Here is a 17,569-nt window from a genome sequence, read left to right on the forward strand (position 1 = left end):
GAGCTGTTTCCTCAATATTAACTGCCCACCACTACAATGACATCATCTGCAGAACTAATTACCTTGCATCAAGTTTCTTAAAGTAGAGCATTTGTATAAACTCAAAGATTTAAACAAATATTGAGCCCTAGGCAGTAAATTATTTGATTACTTGTTCACAACTTACAACCATTTCACAAAGTGATACTCTGGTTACTCAGTGATCACCACAGCTTTGAGTTTAACCAAGAGCCCATTGTGTGACATTCTGTCAAACATATTTTGAAAAGTTAGATACAAAGTGTCACAGGGCTTTCTGCAGATCACTTGAGATAGCCTTTCCTGAAAACAGACCAGGACTATGCCTAACTTGCTGATTTCATTCAAAATTTGATGGACAAACTACAAATCACTTCAGTGGTTTTAATTTAGAAAAGGGAAAGATTTCCCTTCGTTAAATTATCCAGTAACTGATTACGGTGAAATGGCTCCATATTAAACAAGGATTGCACTTGAAGTTGTCTTGAGAGTTAAAGAGCAATGTTCTAAAAATCATACTATTGGCTAGGACATCTGATTATCAATTGACAGTGCAAAACACCCTGGGTGTAGACTAGCAAAAGGATTATCTAAAGCCAACAATAACAGTTTTTAAGCCCCATTGGTATTATAAGATAAACTGTGCAACTACAGACAGAAAGAAAGAAAGAAATGCCGGCTAGGACTCTTATTTGAATTGTTCATAGTATCATTGAATTCCTAGAATGTGGAAAGAGGCCATTCAGTCCATCAAATCTACATCAACCCTCCAAAAAGCATCCCACCCAGATCCACCCCTCCATCCTATCCCTGTCACCCTGCGTTTCCTCATGTCTAATCCACCCAGCTTGCACATCCCTGGATACTGTGGGTAATTTCACATGACCAATCCACCTAACCTGCACATCTTTGGACCGTGGGAAGAAACAGGAGCACCCAGAGAAAACCCAGAGCAGTCACAGGGAGAATGTGTAAACTCAACATAGACAGATGCCTAAGGGTGGAATTGAACCCGGGTCCCTGGCACTTTGAGACAGCAATGCTAACCACTGAGTCAGTGCACTGTCCCACACTGTTATCATAGAATCTTTTACACTTGCTTGAACAAACTAAAGAGATCACTACTTAATGTGTCACCTGGAAACAATATACTATTCCTCTTGTATATATGATGAAGCTCTACCCTTCAGGAAATGAACTCTAGACTATTTAACCACTACAATTACAGATGCCTACAGTACAGATCAGGGTAAACAGTTTTTTCCTGTCTATTTCCTTCCACTCAAAGCTGAAAATTCTGACTTCTTGCTGCAGCACTGTTTCAAGGGCACTAAGTACTCCTTGTGGCCATCTCAAATTTCCATTTTAACTACCTTCAATTCAATGGAACAGGATATTGAAAGAACATGTGCTGTACCCATCAGCTTTTACACAGTCTCTGAAAAGATTGCTCATTTTTACCATAAACATGTCCCAATTTTGTTTTTGTGATTAACATACAAAGCAATGATTTTACCTGAATTGCACTCTCATCTCCTCCATGTTTGTCTCGTCGCCTTCCTTCTACCCTCCTGATGGAACCAGTGTATCCACTAATAACGTCAATCGCGCCAGCAAGTTTTCTGGAGGAAAAACTTAATATTACATTAAATCTGATAGTTCTAAAGAGTTAGATCACATAAAAGTTCTGCAAGAATCAGTCCATTTTGTTTTTTTTTGAATGCTGTACTTAATATTCTGAGGTGCTGATAAGCTCGGGTTTTCCAACAATGCCACATCTGTAGCAAACCAAGTTACAATTCAAACTGTCATCTGGGTAAATGTTTATCCCTTACAATCCTGCAACAGCACTTAAGTGAAAGTGTGGAATGCAATGGGAGAAGCATTTTTCTTTTAAACCAGACAATTCAGAAAGAAAACAAATATTTAGTTTTCAATCTTACTGAATTGTCCTCGCAGCATTCAGAACCAAAAATGATTGTATTGCTCTGTATGATAAATGTATCAAAAGGCAAGGTAATGACCAGGATTAAATGGCACAGCTTAAAAGTCTCCTCCAACATCATTATTTTTGAGAAGAATCAGGAACAGAAATCATACCCAGGGCTCCACAGGTCATACAGAAACCGTACACAGAAATGCAACTTAGCAAATGAATTTCAAAATTTAAAGAAGTAGATATTGCTTCATGATTAGGCATATATATATATATATATATATATACATATATGTTGCAATAAGTTATATAAAAAAAGTCTCGAATAAAGTTGAACTTCATCAAATATGCTTTCATGGTAAAGTCACTATTAAAAATAAAATCACTACACAACAAATAAAACTGAGTTCACAACTCATTCCATGGATTCTCATGAGTTGAATATTTCTACTTAAGCTTGAACTGATAACATCTTAGAGAAAAATGACTGGAAATAAACCACACAGTACAAGTACACGAAATGCCTCATCGGAGGGAAACTGCTTTTATAACTCAAGATGTGTCACACACGATACTTCCAACAATTCCTCCAAACATGTCACTGCCACTTAACAAAAATATTTTTTGCTGACATTCAAGATGAAGGATATCATCAATTCCAGATTTACTGGATCACTGAAAGTGCAGAGAACAGGTGCCTCTGTTCCAAAACATTGGATCAGCCACACTCTTTGAACAGAACTACTGTGGCATACATGATTACGACATCTGTCATTCCTGCAATTTGATTCAGCTTGCCAATTCACGGAATACATACATTCTTTGCTGCCCGACAGAACTTTCTTGCAAAACTAGTTATTCCCAACCATTAACTTTTGTCCAACAAGCAAGACACAGAATTAAAAAAATTTTGGATGCCAAATTAGAATCTATTAGTGTGATCATGGATCTTGATTGAAAACAACACCTAACAAAAATCAGCACACCCGAAGGATCCATTTGGCTAATAACAACACAAGGAAGAAGTGGAACAGATGATACCACCCATTCAGCTGATGTTGCCATTCAGAATGATCATGACTGATCTTGGGTTCCCACTTTCTTGCCCACTTCCCATATCCCATATCCAGTGATAGAGCACCCACAACATACCATGGAAGAGAAATTTCTTTTCATCTCAGTCCTAAATGATCTCCCCCTTTTCTTGAGTCTGCTGTGTTCTAATTACAGTAGAAACAACCAGCATCAACCCTGTCAACATGCTCAGAATCTTCAATGTTTCAATTAGGCCACCTCCAATTTATGTGAACCCCAGTGGATACAGACTCAATTTACTCAGCCTTTCAACATAGGACAATCCCCTCAGCAAGGGACTCACCTTCACTGAACTACCTCCAATGAATCTTCGAGGAGAAAGTGAGGTCTGCAGATGCTGGAGATCAGAGCTGAAAATGTGTTGCTGGAACAGCGCAGCAGGTCAGGCAGCATCCAGGGAACAGGAGAATCGACGTTTCGGGCATAAGCCCTTCTTTCCTGAAGAAGGGCTTATGCCCGAAACGTCGATTCTCCTGTTCCCTGGATGCCGCCTGACCTGCTGCGCTGTTCCAGCAACACATTTTCAGCTACCTCCAATGAATGTACATCTTGCCTTACTTACAGAGACGCAAACAACACTCAGTATTTTAGATGTGGTCTGACCAAAGCCCTGTACAATTGCAGCAAGATTCCTTTATCCTTGTACTTCAATCCACTTTTAATAAAGGCTGACATGCCACCTGCTTCCTACTGCTTGCTTTATCTTCATGTTAACTTTATCTTCCTTATACAAGTATACTCAAGTCCCTCTGAGCATCAACATTTCAAAGTTTCACCTGTGTTGCAAGTGTTTGGTGTTTTGAAAAGAATTGCAAAATTAAAATATCTAATCCCACAAGTGACATTAGTTATTGCGTAATTTTCTCCCTTCTTAAACAATCTGACCCTTGCTGGAGTGCCAGTCAACTTCCACTACCTTATTCTATTTAAGTGATCTTACACAGCAAACCTTTTAAATTGTGAGCATATCACAGCCGAGCCAAATCCTGCCCTTAATCCCAAATGAGCAATCAGAAGCCATAGTGAATCCTGGCTTGATAAATTGTAAAATTTATTGTTTACAATTTGGTTAACATGGTGATTGGTCACTGAAAAATTCCCAAGAAACTACTAATGTACTTAACAAAAGAATATTAAAAGGTTACAAGAAAAATAAAGTGCTACATACACAAGAATTTGGAAAAGTCTTAAACAGCAGAAAGAAAGATTTAACCCTATTTTCTATCAGCATCCTTTACTGACACAACCCAATGATGTATCACATCTATTCCTCATTCTAAGAGTGCTTATCTTCCATTTTAGGAGATCATAAGATTGGAAGTTCAAAGCCAACAGCTCCCCACCACTTGAACAAAAATCAACCTTCACAAAAAAGACATCAGAAGAGAATTATTTTACAGGCCTTTGCTGAAGAGCTACTGAACTCAAAGCATTAACATTGTTTCTCTGTCCTTAGCTGCTGCGAGAGCTTCTGAGTTTTTCCAGCATTTAATTTTTATTCTAGATCCTCAGTAATTGCAGTTCTTTTATTCTTTGTGGAGAATTAGGACTGGACTGGGTTCCACCTAAACTCACTATATTTTGTTTTTATGTTTATTCAGCTTTCACAAGTACGTATTGATCGTCAGTAGCAATGCATCTTACCTATTAGGCGGTGGGCCTGCTTTCATCCTTCCACCAGGAGGAGATGTAAAATCAGCTTTCAATTCCATTTTGGGTAAATTATTTTCCAGATCCTTCTCTATGTTGCTCACTTTCCCTTGCTGAACCTAGGCAAAAGAGATGGTTGGAAACAATGAGTAGACACAAGCCTTTTGTAAAATTTGCGCAAAACACACATATCACACTTAAACATTAAGTTAACATTAAACAGTTTCAAGAACACATAAGCAAGCAAGACTTTAGCATTTAGTTTTGGCTGCTCCTTGAGAACTGTACTGAGGGCCTACTTTATTTTTCAGAGGTGATGTTTAAAAGGGATTCCAGTTCAGGTGGAAAGCTTCTCTGGTGCTATTCAACATAGAGCAAAGAGTAGTCTAATTAACATTCCTCTCTCAAATCTTGTTTCCATCAAACCAAGTTGAAAGACCTGCAAATATACCTCAAATGTATCTAATTAGCAATAAAGTATTTTAGGTTTCCTGGGACTCAGAAATTGATTAGATTATGATTAGATTAGATTAGATTACATTACAGTGTGGAAACAGGCCCAACAAGTCCACACCGACCCGCCGAAGCGTAACCCACCCATACCCCTACATTCACCCCTTACCTAACACTACGGGCAATTTAGCATGGCCAATTCACCTGACCTGCACATCTTTGGACTGTGGGAGGAAACCGGAGTGCCCGGAGGAAACCCACGCAGAACGTGCAAACTCCACACAATCAATCAGTCGCCTGAGGTGGGAATTGAACCCAGGTCTCTGGCGCTGTGAGGCAGCAGTGCTAACCACTGTGCCACCATGCCGCCCACTGCTACACAGAAATGAAAGTTATTTTATTACTAACGAATGCCAGTAAGTGTGGAAACTAGATAAGCCCTTATTCCTGTAGATTATGTTACTTAAACATAACTGAATATTGACTGGAGAATTAATTACTGACATGTATTACATCACACACAGTATCTGTAATGATGAGGACGCTGCTCAAATGTCTTCAGATTTCCAAACAAAATAACCGCAATTAACTCACCACAGAACAGAATGGCCATTATCTATCAATAAAACAGACTGATCGAAGTATCTTCTGAACTACATTAAGAGTTTTGTTTTATTTTGGTAACTCATTCCAAACAGAAAATAAAATCCTTAAACTGTGAAACAAAGTGAAGCAACAAACCAATTGTTATCCCATTCACCCTTTAAGCAGCAAAGTATTCTGTACCAATTTTTTGCTCTCTGAAGCAGATGCAAGTATAGGATCAAGTCCTAACTGGAGTCTTCGTTGTTTCTCACAATAAGCTTTCCACGTCTCTTCATTGAAGCCATAATTAAAATAATCAGAAAGATCAGCTCCTAAGAAAGGAAGTAAATGGAAAAATAAAGGAGCATGTTATGTCAAAGTCAACTATTTTCCCTCCTACCTGCAAATGAAATATTGGTACTCGATAACCCTTACCTCACCATTCACTCAATTGAACAATTATAAGACTACAGCACAGAAAGCCAGTATTTGGCCTAGAATGTTTGCGCTGGCTTTTTGTCAGAGCAACCCCAAATTCACCTCTCAGCCCTGTGCTCTCTTCATAGCTCTGTATCTATTCAGCTTCAAATATTTACCCATTATTTCTTAAAAAGCTGCAATTCTTTCTGTCTCAACAACTTCCTGTGATAAAATATTCCATGTTCCAATAGCTTCCTTCACAAAAGTTGGCTTTCCCGACCATTCGCACTGTACAAGGATGAGGACAATGACCTAATAACAAAAAGAGTTAAACATTCATCACCTGGGTCTCAAGCATTCATAACAGTGTTTCCCAAATCTTTTCCCACCACAACACCATGTTTTTGGGGGTATGAGCCAATGCTGCCTTAGCAATCTCAAACCCAAATGTCAGCTCGCAACCCCGTTGGGGGCCCTCACATTCACTTTGGGAATTTTGGTCTCTAAAGAAACACGCAATTAAATTTGCACACTCAATGAAAACTCCTTATCTTAATTAGTTTCCCAATTTATATCAAAATATATATGTTACTGCTTGCAGCATAGATAAACAAATACAGCAGCAATTCAGCATTGTCAATACCCACATCCTCCAAGGGGTTTTCTAGGCAACATCAAAGTTGGAGTCTGAGGCTGTCAATTTCTGACTCCATTCTGGTGTCAATAATCATGTTTGGAAACTTCATTGGAATTGGGAAGTCAATGGTAATTCCAAAGGATTTACTGAATAGCTCACACCTGCACTTTAGACATTCTTAGTTGTAAATAGTTTACATTTCTCAATTTAAAAACTTACACTAAAAATTCACGGTAAAAAAGGTCTCAAGTCTTGTCTGAGAGAGACAACCATCCACAAATTCGCTGTTCATTTAACAATGTAACAATAGTGACAATACTTTAACGATTCTACATTTTTGAACGTCTGACGATATGAAAGGTGTTAACTAAGTGCATGGCCTTTCATTTCAACATGCATTAAACAATTTCATTAAACATTTCAAGACACAGTTGGATAGAGCTCTTAAGGATAGTGGAATCAAGGGTTATGGGGATAAAGCAGGAACAGGATACTGATTGAGGATGATCAGCCATGATCATAATGAATGGTGGTGCTGGCTCCAAGGGCCGAATGGCCTACTCCTGCACCTATTGTCTATAACAGAATCATGCTAGGCATTAAAAATAGGCTTCTGAATAATAGCCACATCTGTCTCAAAATGTTAACTCTGTTTCTCTCCCCACAGATTTGCCAGGGTAGCTGAATTTCTCCAGCATTGTGTGTGTTTGGACCAAAAACAATTATTTTTATTCAAAACTTACCTGGTTTTCTCCAAGGTTTGTCTTCAAACAAATCTAAATCTGCCTCAATCACTGGAATCCCATTGATGCTCCCAGGGGCATCTAAGTCAATACCTCGGGAATGCAACTTTGCTGTAGCAAGAACAGAAAAGACACTTTTACAATCAAAACATTTCCTTTCAACAAAATTTCATTCTCTTTACAGCATAACCAGTGAATTGCCCATGACAAATGCTTAATCAATAATAAGTACTCACTGCAGCAAAATTATTTTGCATATAAACCAAGTAGGCAGTACGGTGGCTCAGTGGTTAGCACTGCTGCCTCACAGCACCAGGGTCCCAGGTTCGATTCCAGCCTCGGGCGACTGTCTGTGTGGAGTTTGCACATTCTCCTCGTGTCTGCGTGGGTTTCCTCCGGGTGCTCCGGTTTCCTCCCACAGTCCAAAGATGTGCAGATCAGGTGAATTGGCCATGCTAAATTGCCCATAGTGTTAGGTGCATTAGTCAGAGGGAAATGGGTCTGGGTGGGTTACTCTTCGGAGGGTCGGTGTGGACTGGTTGGGCCAAAGGGCCTGTTTTCATACTGTAGGTAATCTAACCTAGTCTACTAAAATATTAAAAGTACCATGTTTGAACACAAGAGCTATGACAATATTCTATTAGAAAATTCTCAAAGTGAAGAGAGAAAACTGACCTGCTTTCAAGCAATGTCCAATTATTTTTAAAACTAATGTTTATTTGAATGAATTTCTCACACATTATCCATAAATGGATCTTATTTAGGAACATCTGTTAAATTCCTTTGTTGCTGTCCAGTTTTTACAATCTTTCCTCAGTATTTGATTAGAAACTCCGTAGACATTGCAGCATAAATTTTCAAACTCTATTAAAATGCATTCTACTGAAGTGATACTCAGCCAATAAAAATCTAATTGCTTCTGCAATAGTACTTCTAGTCATCTTTGTTAATACATTTGCTTTAAATGAACAATTTTTGTAAGACTCCTCATTTTGTGGTGATTGGTACAGATCTGTGCAGTTCCCAGTGGAGTGGTTAGTCTCGAATATCTCATTTGTGCATCTATTAATTCAACAGAAAGTCTGCACAATCTGCGCCAAGGTATTCAATTGGAGGAGTACCAACTGCTCATTCACTGTTACATTGGCCATTGAGCAGCAGAGGCCCAATCTCTCATTCTTATTTCTGAGGCGGGGACAGGGAAGCCAACTACAATCGATTCACTCCAATATGTCAGGATTAACTAATTTAGAACAGACCAGTGATTTTCAGAGAAAACTGACATACGATTTACACTTTTATTTAGGGTTTTGCGCATAGCACTTCGTTTAGATTAGATTAAATTAGATTAGATTATATTACAGTGTGGAAACAGGCCCTTCGGCCCAACAGGTCCACACCGACCCGCCGAAGCGCAACCCACCCATTCCCCTACATTTACCCCTTTACCTAACACTACGGGCAATTTAGCATGGCCAATTCACCTGACCTGCACATCTTTGGACTGTGGGAGGAAACCGGAGCTCTCGGAGGAAACCCACGCAGACACGGGGAGAATGTGCAAACTCCACACAGTCAGTCGCCTGAGGCGGGAATTGAACCGGGTCTCTGGCGCTGTGAGGCAGCAGTGCTAACCACTGTGCCACTGTTCATTCTGAATTCTCCTGTATAAACTGGTTCAATTAACATTAACTCCTTTCCCTAGAAACAGGACTGCATCACAGCATTGGCTAAAGAACTATTAACAACTAAAATGATTTATAGAAGCATCACAATTAAAGACTTTATTTAACCATTTTTACACCGAAGAAAAACAGTCACATGAACATCAGAAACTGCACATTAAATTGGATTCAAAAATCACAGTAGAGCTTTCAGGTGTTTTATACAGTAAAGCTGTTCAGTGATGTTATACCTTTTAGGCTTATATGACAAGCTAACAGATAACTAATGTGCTCTTGCTTAAGCCTATTATTTGAAATGGGTTCAGGAATTGCCTTTCAGCCAGGAAGTAGAATAAAGAAACAGAAATAACTCAGTATATCACTCCAGTGCATTAACTCTTTATCTGCTTTAATAACTTTGGCCTTCCATCAGCACAAATCAATCCCTTTTAAGTAATTGATTTCTTTGAATCAACATTAAAGTATTACATATGACAATCTATAAATTTCCTTCGGGTTAAATTTGAAACCACAAGTTACATAGACAAAGCTACTCTTGACAGTCGAGTTGCCATCATCAAAACCGTTCAAAGGATATTGATAAATTGATGTTCATGTAAGACCAAAATAAATAGGAACTGACATAGGCCATTTGGCCCCTCGAGCCTACTTAACCATTCATTAGGATCATAGCTGATCCAACATCAGTCATATCCACCCTCCTGCATTTTTCCAACAACCGTGGAATCTCCTACTGATCAACAGTGTATCGCAGCCTTAAATATAGGCAATGACTCTGCTCCCACAGTTCTCTGTGGTAAGGTGTTCTAAAGGCTTACAATCCTCACAAGAAATTACTTCTCATCTTAGGTTCAGAATAAAGGGACACCAATTTGAGATTAACTCTCTCTCTCTCTACAGTACCATATATCCATAGGTTAAAACTGAAATAAAATTCTGACCGTTACCATCTCTTCATCTCTGTGCAGGTCCTACTGATGAATGAGCAAACTTATTTAAGAAAACCAATCCTAACAGAGAATCCTGGAGACTGACCAAGGTCCTTCCTAGCCTGTTTGGCTATGTAGAGTGCAATTTGGTGCATGAACTGATAGCTCAAATAACAACATACTATGTTAAACTCAAAACACAACAAGTATCTGCAGAACAACAAATTTTATCACAGCTCAGTTAACTAAAAGCAATTTGTCAAACAGCCACAGCCATTCATTCCTGGTTTATGGATGTTGGATGCAGGGCCAAAATTTGTTAGCTATCCCGAATTGGTCTTGATTGAGAGGCATGCAGGAAGGCAGTGAAGAATCAATTATATTTCTGTGGGTCTGGCATCACATGGGCCATACTGGGCAAGGACAGCAGATTAAAAAAATAAGTTTCCTAAAGTTCCCTAGGGTTCTCCTTCATTCTATTTGCTAAAGACTGCTCGTGTCCTCTCTTTGCTCTTCTTAACTCTCTCTTCAAATTCTTCCTAGCTGATCTGCAACTCTCCATTGCCTCGTCTGAACCATCTTGCCTCATTCTTCTTCGTAACAAGAGATGCAATTTCTGTTGTAAACCACGGTTCCCTTACCTTATCACTTCCTCCCTGCCTGACAAGGACATACCTATCAAGGACACGCAATATCTTTTCCTTAAACCAGCTCCACATTTCCATTACCTGCATCCCCTGCATTTTACTACCCCATTCTATGCATCCTAATTCTTGCCTAATAGCATTATAATTGCCCTTACCCCATTGATAGCTCTTGACCTATGGCTTGAACCTATCCCTTTCCATCGCTAAACCAAACGTAACTGAATTATGGTCACTCTCTCCAAAGTGCTCACCTACAACTAAATCAAACACCTGGCCTGGTTCATTACCAAGCACCAGATCCAGTGTGGCCTCCCCTCTTGTCAGCCCTTCGATACACTGTGTCAGGAAACCCTCCTGTACACATTGGATCAGTTTTTGTCCATCGACATACTAGAGTTATAGCATTTTCAGTCAATGTTGGGGAAGTTAAAGTCCCCCATAATGACCACCCTGTTCCTTTCACTCCTACCCAGAATAATTTTGCCAGTCCTCTATTCCACCTCCCTGGAACTCTGCGGAGGCCTATAAAAAACTCCAAGCAGTGTGACCTCTCCTCTCCTATTTCTAACCTCAGCCCACACTACCTCAGTAGACGAGTCCTCATCAAAAGTTCTCTCAGCCACCATTATACTATCCTTGACTAACAAGGCCATGTCCCCCTCTTTTACCACCTTGCCTGTTGTTAATGAAAGATCTAAATCCTGGAACCTGCAACACCCATTCCTCACCCTGCTCTATCCACGTCTCTGAAATGGCTACAACATCGACGTCCCAAGTACCTATCCATGCTGCAAGCTCACCCATCTTATTTCGGATACTTTTGGCATTGAAGTAAACACACTTCAAACCACTTCGCTGTCTGCCAGCACATTCCTGTGACCCTGAAATCCTATCCTTGTCCTTCCTACTCTCATCCTCCTGTGCACTGCAGCTACACCTCCGGTTCCCATCCCCCGGCTGAGCTAGTTTAAACCCACCTGAATAGCTCCAGCAAATTTCCCACCCAGGATATTAGTACCCCTCTGGTTCAAGTGAAGACCGTCCTGTTTGTACAAGTCCCACCTTCCCCAGAATGAGCCCCAATTGTCCAAGAACCTGAAACCCACCCTCCTGCACCATCCCTATTCCTTGCCCCGCTATCACATGGCACGGGTAACAAACCAGAGATAACAACTCTAGCTCTCAGCTTCCACCCTAGCTCCCTGAAATCCTGCCTTACATCCCTATCTCTCCTTCTACCTGTGTCATTGGTACCTACATGGACAACGACTTGAGACTGGTCACCCTCTCCCTTCAGGACCCCAAAGATACGATCCGAGACATCACGGACCCTGGCACGTGGGAGGCAACACACCAACCGCGAGTCTCGTTCGTTCCCAGTAGTCTTCCACATGCCAGTAAAACGGGTCATGGGCTACCTAGTGGTTTTCAATTAAAGTGAACAGCCCTGCGTAATCTAAAAATTCACTACTATCACTGAAAAATTGCTGTATAGGCAGCTCACTGACCTGCAGAAGAGCCATAAGGCCGTCCACTCTTCAGATTCAAGTTCATCGGAGTCCCCCTGTATAAATTAAAAGTAAATAAATTAAAACAATTTTCAATTTCTTTTCATTTTTAAATACATATCACTATGTATTGTATTACTAACAAGTTCCGGTAAGTGGGCCATTACCCTACCCCCGCCTACGTTAAAATGTATCCGTGATTAAGAAAGATTTTGACATATGTGAAAAATTGCAACAAATTTTCTTAGTTCAAAAAACTGAATAGTTGAGATGTGTTGATTTATAAAGAAATAAAGACTTGCATTCATATACCATCATGCAGAACATTCCATAGGGCTTTACAGCAAATGAAACAGTATTTGACACACAGACCTTGTGATATTGAAAACATGAGGTCAGTTTGTGCACAGTAAAATATTACTGATTAGATAATCTGTTGGCTAAGGTAAATGGTGATAGGACACCAGAGCAAGCTTATCTGATCTTCTTCAAAATATCATCAAGAGATCACTCAGGCCTACTCGATGGAGCCAATGAGGCCTTGCTATAAAAATCCTGTCTAAAATACAGTACCTTAGTATGGTACTGTATGGGGAGAATGCGGGTAAGTGGAGTTGAAATGCCCATCAGCCATGATTGAATGGCGGAGTGGACTCGATGGGCTGAATGGCCTTACTTCCGCTCCTATGTCTTATGGTCCAAGAGTGGAATGATAGCCTAGACTGTGACCAAATCCTTGGAGTATGACCACAGTGTCTAACTCTGTGGTAAGAGGGCTACCACTGAACCAGGGCTAACTATTATCTTGGTACAGTCTCAGGTCTGAACATGCTCAGCAGCTTCAATCATCTTCCCTCCAGCATAATGGAAAAGAAGTGAGGATGTTCTCTGATATTGGAAAATGTTCAGCACCATTTGTGATTCCGCAGTACTAGTACTGTATACAGTTCTGGTTGCCTTGCAATAGGAAGGATATTATTAAATTGGAGAAGGTTCAGAAAAGATTTACCAGGGTGTTACAAGGATAGGAAGATTTGAGTTATAAGGTTAAACTGGAACATTATTCACTGGAGCATAGGATGTTGAGGGGTAATCTTATAGAGGTTTAAGATCGCAAGCAACATAGACAAGGTGAATAGCAGAAGTCTTTTCCCAAGGGTGGGGTCTTTCAAAACCAGAGGGCATTTTTTAAGGAGAGGAGAAAGATTTAAAAAAGACCCGAGGGACAACATTTTCACATACAGGATGGATCGTACGTGGAATGAACTGCCGGAAGTAGTAGTTGACGCAGGTACAGTTTCAACATTTAAAAGACGTTTGGATAGGGATATGAGTAGGAAAAGTTGAGAGGGATATGGCCAAATGCAGGCAAGTGGAACTGGTTTAGTTTGGAAAACTTGGTTGTCATGGACAAGTGGGACCAAAAGTTCTGTTTCCATGCTGTATGACTCAATGACTCAAGTAGGCTATGTCCATACGCACTGGCCGAAATCCAGGCTTGCGTTGACTAGTGGCAAATAACATTCATGCCACATAAATGTCAAGCAACCATCGCCAATGAAAGAGAATCTAACCAATGCCATATGATTTTTAATGCTGTTACCATCACTGAAACCTCTACTATCAACTTTCTGGAAATTACCACTAACCAAAAAGTAAGTTAGGCGCATCATAAATACTGTGGTTACCATAGCAGATTAGAAGCTAGGAATCCTGCAGCAGGCAACTCACCTCCTGACTCCCCAAAGCCTGTCTACCATCTACAGGACAGGAGTCTGTGGGAATACTCCCCACTTGTCTGAACGAGTGCAGCTCCAACAATACTCAAGAAGCTTGACACCAACCAGGACAAAGCAACCCACTTGATTGGTACCATATCTACAAAATTCACTCCCTCACCATGGACTTTCAATAGCAGCAGTGCATACCACTACAAGATCCATGCAGAAATTCATCAAGCCTCTTTCCAAACCCACAATGCTACTATCGAAAAAGGACAAGAGCAGCAGAGACATGGGAATACCGCAACTTGTAACTTCCCCTCCAATTTGGGTGGCACGGTGGCACAGTGGTTAGCACTGCTGCCTCACAGCGCCAGAGACCCGGGTTCAATTCCCACCTCAGGCAACTGTTTGGGTGGAGTTTGCACATTCTCCCCGTGTCTGCTTGGTTTCTTCCCACAGTCCAAAGATGTGCAGGTTAGGTGAATTGGCCAAGCTAAATAGTGTAAGGTGAAAGGGTAAAATGTAGGGGAATTGGTCTGGATGGGTTGCTCTTCGGAGGGTCGGTGTGGACTTCTTGGGCCAAAGGGCCTGTTTCCACACTGTAAGTAATCTAATTTAATCCACACATACAATTTTATTTAGAAAGGATATTGCCTATCCTTCACTGCTGCTGAGTGAAAGCACTGGAACTCCTTCAAGTTAATGTCAATAACAAGAAAGGAAGTTAATATTTCATTTCTTTATATGAAGAATAACGAACTTAAGGAAAAGATTAATAGGAAGTTTCAGTGGGGCAAGCAACATGTTGCCATGTTCTAGTGGAGACAAAACTTATTTGAGGGATCTGGTAGTTAGGTTGATTTAAACAAAACTTTGTCAACTTCTTGTTCATTTTTTACAAAAAAATTATTTAGGGGATGTGGGTTTCACTGGTTGAGCCAAATATTATTGCCCATCCCCAATTCTGTCAAAAAGGTGGTAGTGCACTACCTTCACCAATCACTGCAGTCTATTTGATATAGGTAGACCCACAATTTTGATAGGTAGGGAGAGAGGGAGGGATGGTTTTTGACTCAGCAAATGGAAGGAATAGCAACATATTTCCAAGTCATGATATTGAGCAGCTTGGTGGGGTGTTACGGGGCAGGAGACTTGCAGGTAGCATTCCCATATACCTGCTGCCCTTGCTGTTCTAGATGGTAGTGGTCATGGGTTTGGAAGATGCTAACTGAAGAGTTACAGTGAATTTCTACAGTGCATCTGGCAGATGGCACACGCTGCTGCCACAACGTATTAGTGATGGATAAAGTGATTTCCTGTGGATGTAGTGCCAATCAAGTGGACTGCTTTGTTCTAGAGGGGACAAGTCCATGTATTGTTGAAGATGCATTCGTCCAGGCAAGTTTGGAGTACTTCATCAGAGTTATGCCTTGTTTATGGTAGAGAGGCTTTGGGAAGTTAGGTCCTTGTTGCAGAATTCCTAGACTCTAACCTGCTCTTGTACTCACAATTCATACAGCTAGTCCTCTTCAGTGTTTGATCTAGGCCAATTTCCAGGACGTTGATAGTGGGGGCCTCAGTGATGCTGATGCCACTGAATGTCAAAGGGCGATGCCTAAATTCTCTCTCTCATTGGAGATAGTTATTCCTTGGGAATTGTGTAGCATAAATGTTATTTGCCACTTGTCACATTGTACAGGTCTTGGTCAAATGCAGCCTTGATGTTAAGGGCAGTCACTCTCACTTCACCTCTAGAGTTCAGTTCTTTTATTTATGTTTGGGCCAAGACTTAAATAAGGTCAAGAGCTACGTGGTCTAAGCAAGTGTTAGGTTAGATTCCCTACTTGTTACTTGTCTTATTCTACAATGTTTGATCAAATAAAGCAATGTAATACATAGACAAAAGCAGAAATTTTTGTTTTTGTTTCAGATTTCCAGTGCCCACAGTTTATTTTGTTATAGTAATAAAAAAAAGATATAATAACATACAAGTTCACTTACATATATTGTGGTGCACCTGTCTTAATGTTGCCAATAGTGACCTTCACATCATCGTCATCACTGTCGCTGTCACTGTCATCCTCATCACCATTTTGTGAAGCCTAAAATACATACATTTCAATCAACCAACATGTTAATAAATTTCTGAAGTATCAATTTTGCTATTAAGTCAGAATGATTACATTTTGGTTCAATCCCTTCTTATAAGCTATTTGTTTAAATAACAAGAGACAGATTTGCTATATGTATTTATTCATTCATCGAATGTGGACATTACTGGCATGGTTAGCATTAATTATTCTCCCTGATGGAAAAAGAAATGAGCTGCCTTCTTGAAGTGAAGGTATACCCAGAGAATTGTTAAGTAGGCTATTCGAGGATACTGATATGGCAACAGAGCAGGAACACCAATATTTGCCAAGTTAGAATGGAACTTGGTGCTGCTTGTGTTACCATTCTGCTTTTGGTTTTTCTAGATGGTAGAGTTCATAGTTTCGGAAGGTGACATCAACGGAACCTTGGTGAGTCACTACAGTGCTTCTTGCAGATAGTGCACCCCACTGTCACTATACACCAATAGCGGAGAGATTGTTTTTGGCCAACTGTACTTTATCTGCTCCATGCAAAAAGAGCAGATAAAGTACAGTTGGTTTTAAAGACTTAAGGAGGTTGGGAAGATGGTGAAGTAGTGCATCAGCACGTGGATTTAAAAATAATTCTGACTGATGGGATAAAATACCCTTGTGGAAAAAACCTTGCTTCAAACTAGTTCTTAGCTGGCTTAGGTCATGAAGGTGGTGTTGACGTAGTGGTATTTGTCACTGGACGAGTAATCTAGAACCCCATGATATTAACCAGGATATGGGTCATGATAGTAGATAGTGCAACTTCAACTCAATAAAGTCTGGAATAAAAAACTAGCCTAATGGCATTGTAATGTCATCTGGTTTACTAATAGTCGGTAAGCAAGGAAAGCTGTCATCTGTCTGGCTTCCATGCAACTTCAGACCTTAGTAATGCCCTCTGGGTAATAAGAGATGTGCAATAAGTGCTGGGTTGGCCTACAATACATTCAATTCAGCTGCTGTCATTTGGCAGACTAGATGAGATGAGGTTACATTTCAAAGACATCTTTCATAGTCATCGAGAAATCTCTATTTTAAAGGTTTGTTAAAAGAACCCAGAAAACACAGCCAATCCAGGCCTCACCCAAAGTCTTGCATTTTTCAAAAAGATCACTTGACACCAGTCACATATAAGATTATTGCTGATAATTTTTCCATCTAGTCCTGCCTGCTGTGGTTACTGCTACCCTAGCTGAGGCTAGGTTACTTTGCCCAAACAGAAAAAAGGCCTGATATCTTTCAAGTCAATATGATTTAGTACACATTGGATCGTTGGCTAGGAAACATTAATATATCCTGAAGCTTAACCATCATCCTATGAAAATAAGTGGAAATTCCTTTGCCACCTCACTATGTTATTTTTCCTCTTTTCCCTTTAAACATTGGCGAAATTCAATGGTTGTAATGGTGTGG

At 40.2% G+C, this 17,569-nt stretch overlaps 1 protein-coding gene across 3 annotated transcripts in view; it reads right to left on the reverse strand.

The window, feature by feature from the left end:
* LOC122557323 (pre-mRNA 3'-end-processing factor FIP1-like) overlaps positions 1-17,569 on the reverse strand; it is a 48,836-nt gene that overhangs the window by 14,868 nt on the left and 16,399 nt on the right. For 2 of the 3 annotated variants that reach the window (XM_087991961.1, XM_087991960.1), the window contains exons 4-9: positions 16,032-16,132; positions 12,307-12,362; positions 7,538-7,648; positions 5,939-6,069; positions 4,694-4,818; positions 1,535-1,652 (exon numbers count right to left, since the gene is read on the reverse strand). In XM_087991961.1, coding sequence (XP_087848087.1) covers positions 1,535-1,652; positions 4,694-4,818; positions 5,939-6,069; positions 7,538-7,648; positions 12,307-12,362; positions 16,032-16,132 — 642 coding nt within the window. The remainder of the gene's footprint in view (positions 1-1,534; positions 1,653-4,693; positions 4,819-5,938; positions 6,070-7,537; positions 7,649-12,306; positions 12,363-16,031; positions 16,133-17,569) is intronic. The other variant, XM_087991962.1, reaches the window with a different exon arrangement.

Source organism: Chiloscyllium plagiosum, unplaced genomic scaffold (genome assembly GCF_037043375.1).
Source record: "Chiloscyllium plagiosum isolate Xiang-an unplaced genomic scaffold, Cpla_swu_hap1 HiC_scaffold_11, whole genome shotgun sequence".
Classification (NCBI taxonomy): Eukaryota; Metazoa; Chordata; class Chondrichthyes; order Orectolobiformes; family Hemiscylliidae; genus Chiloscyllium; species Chiloscyllium plagiosum.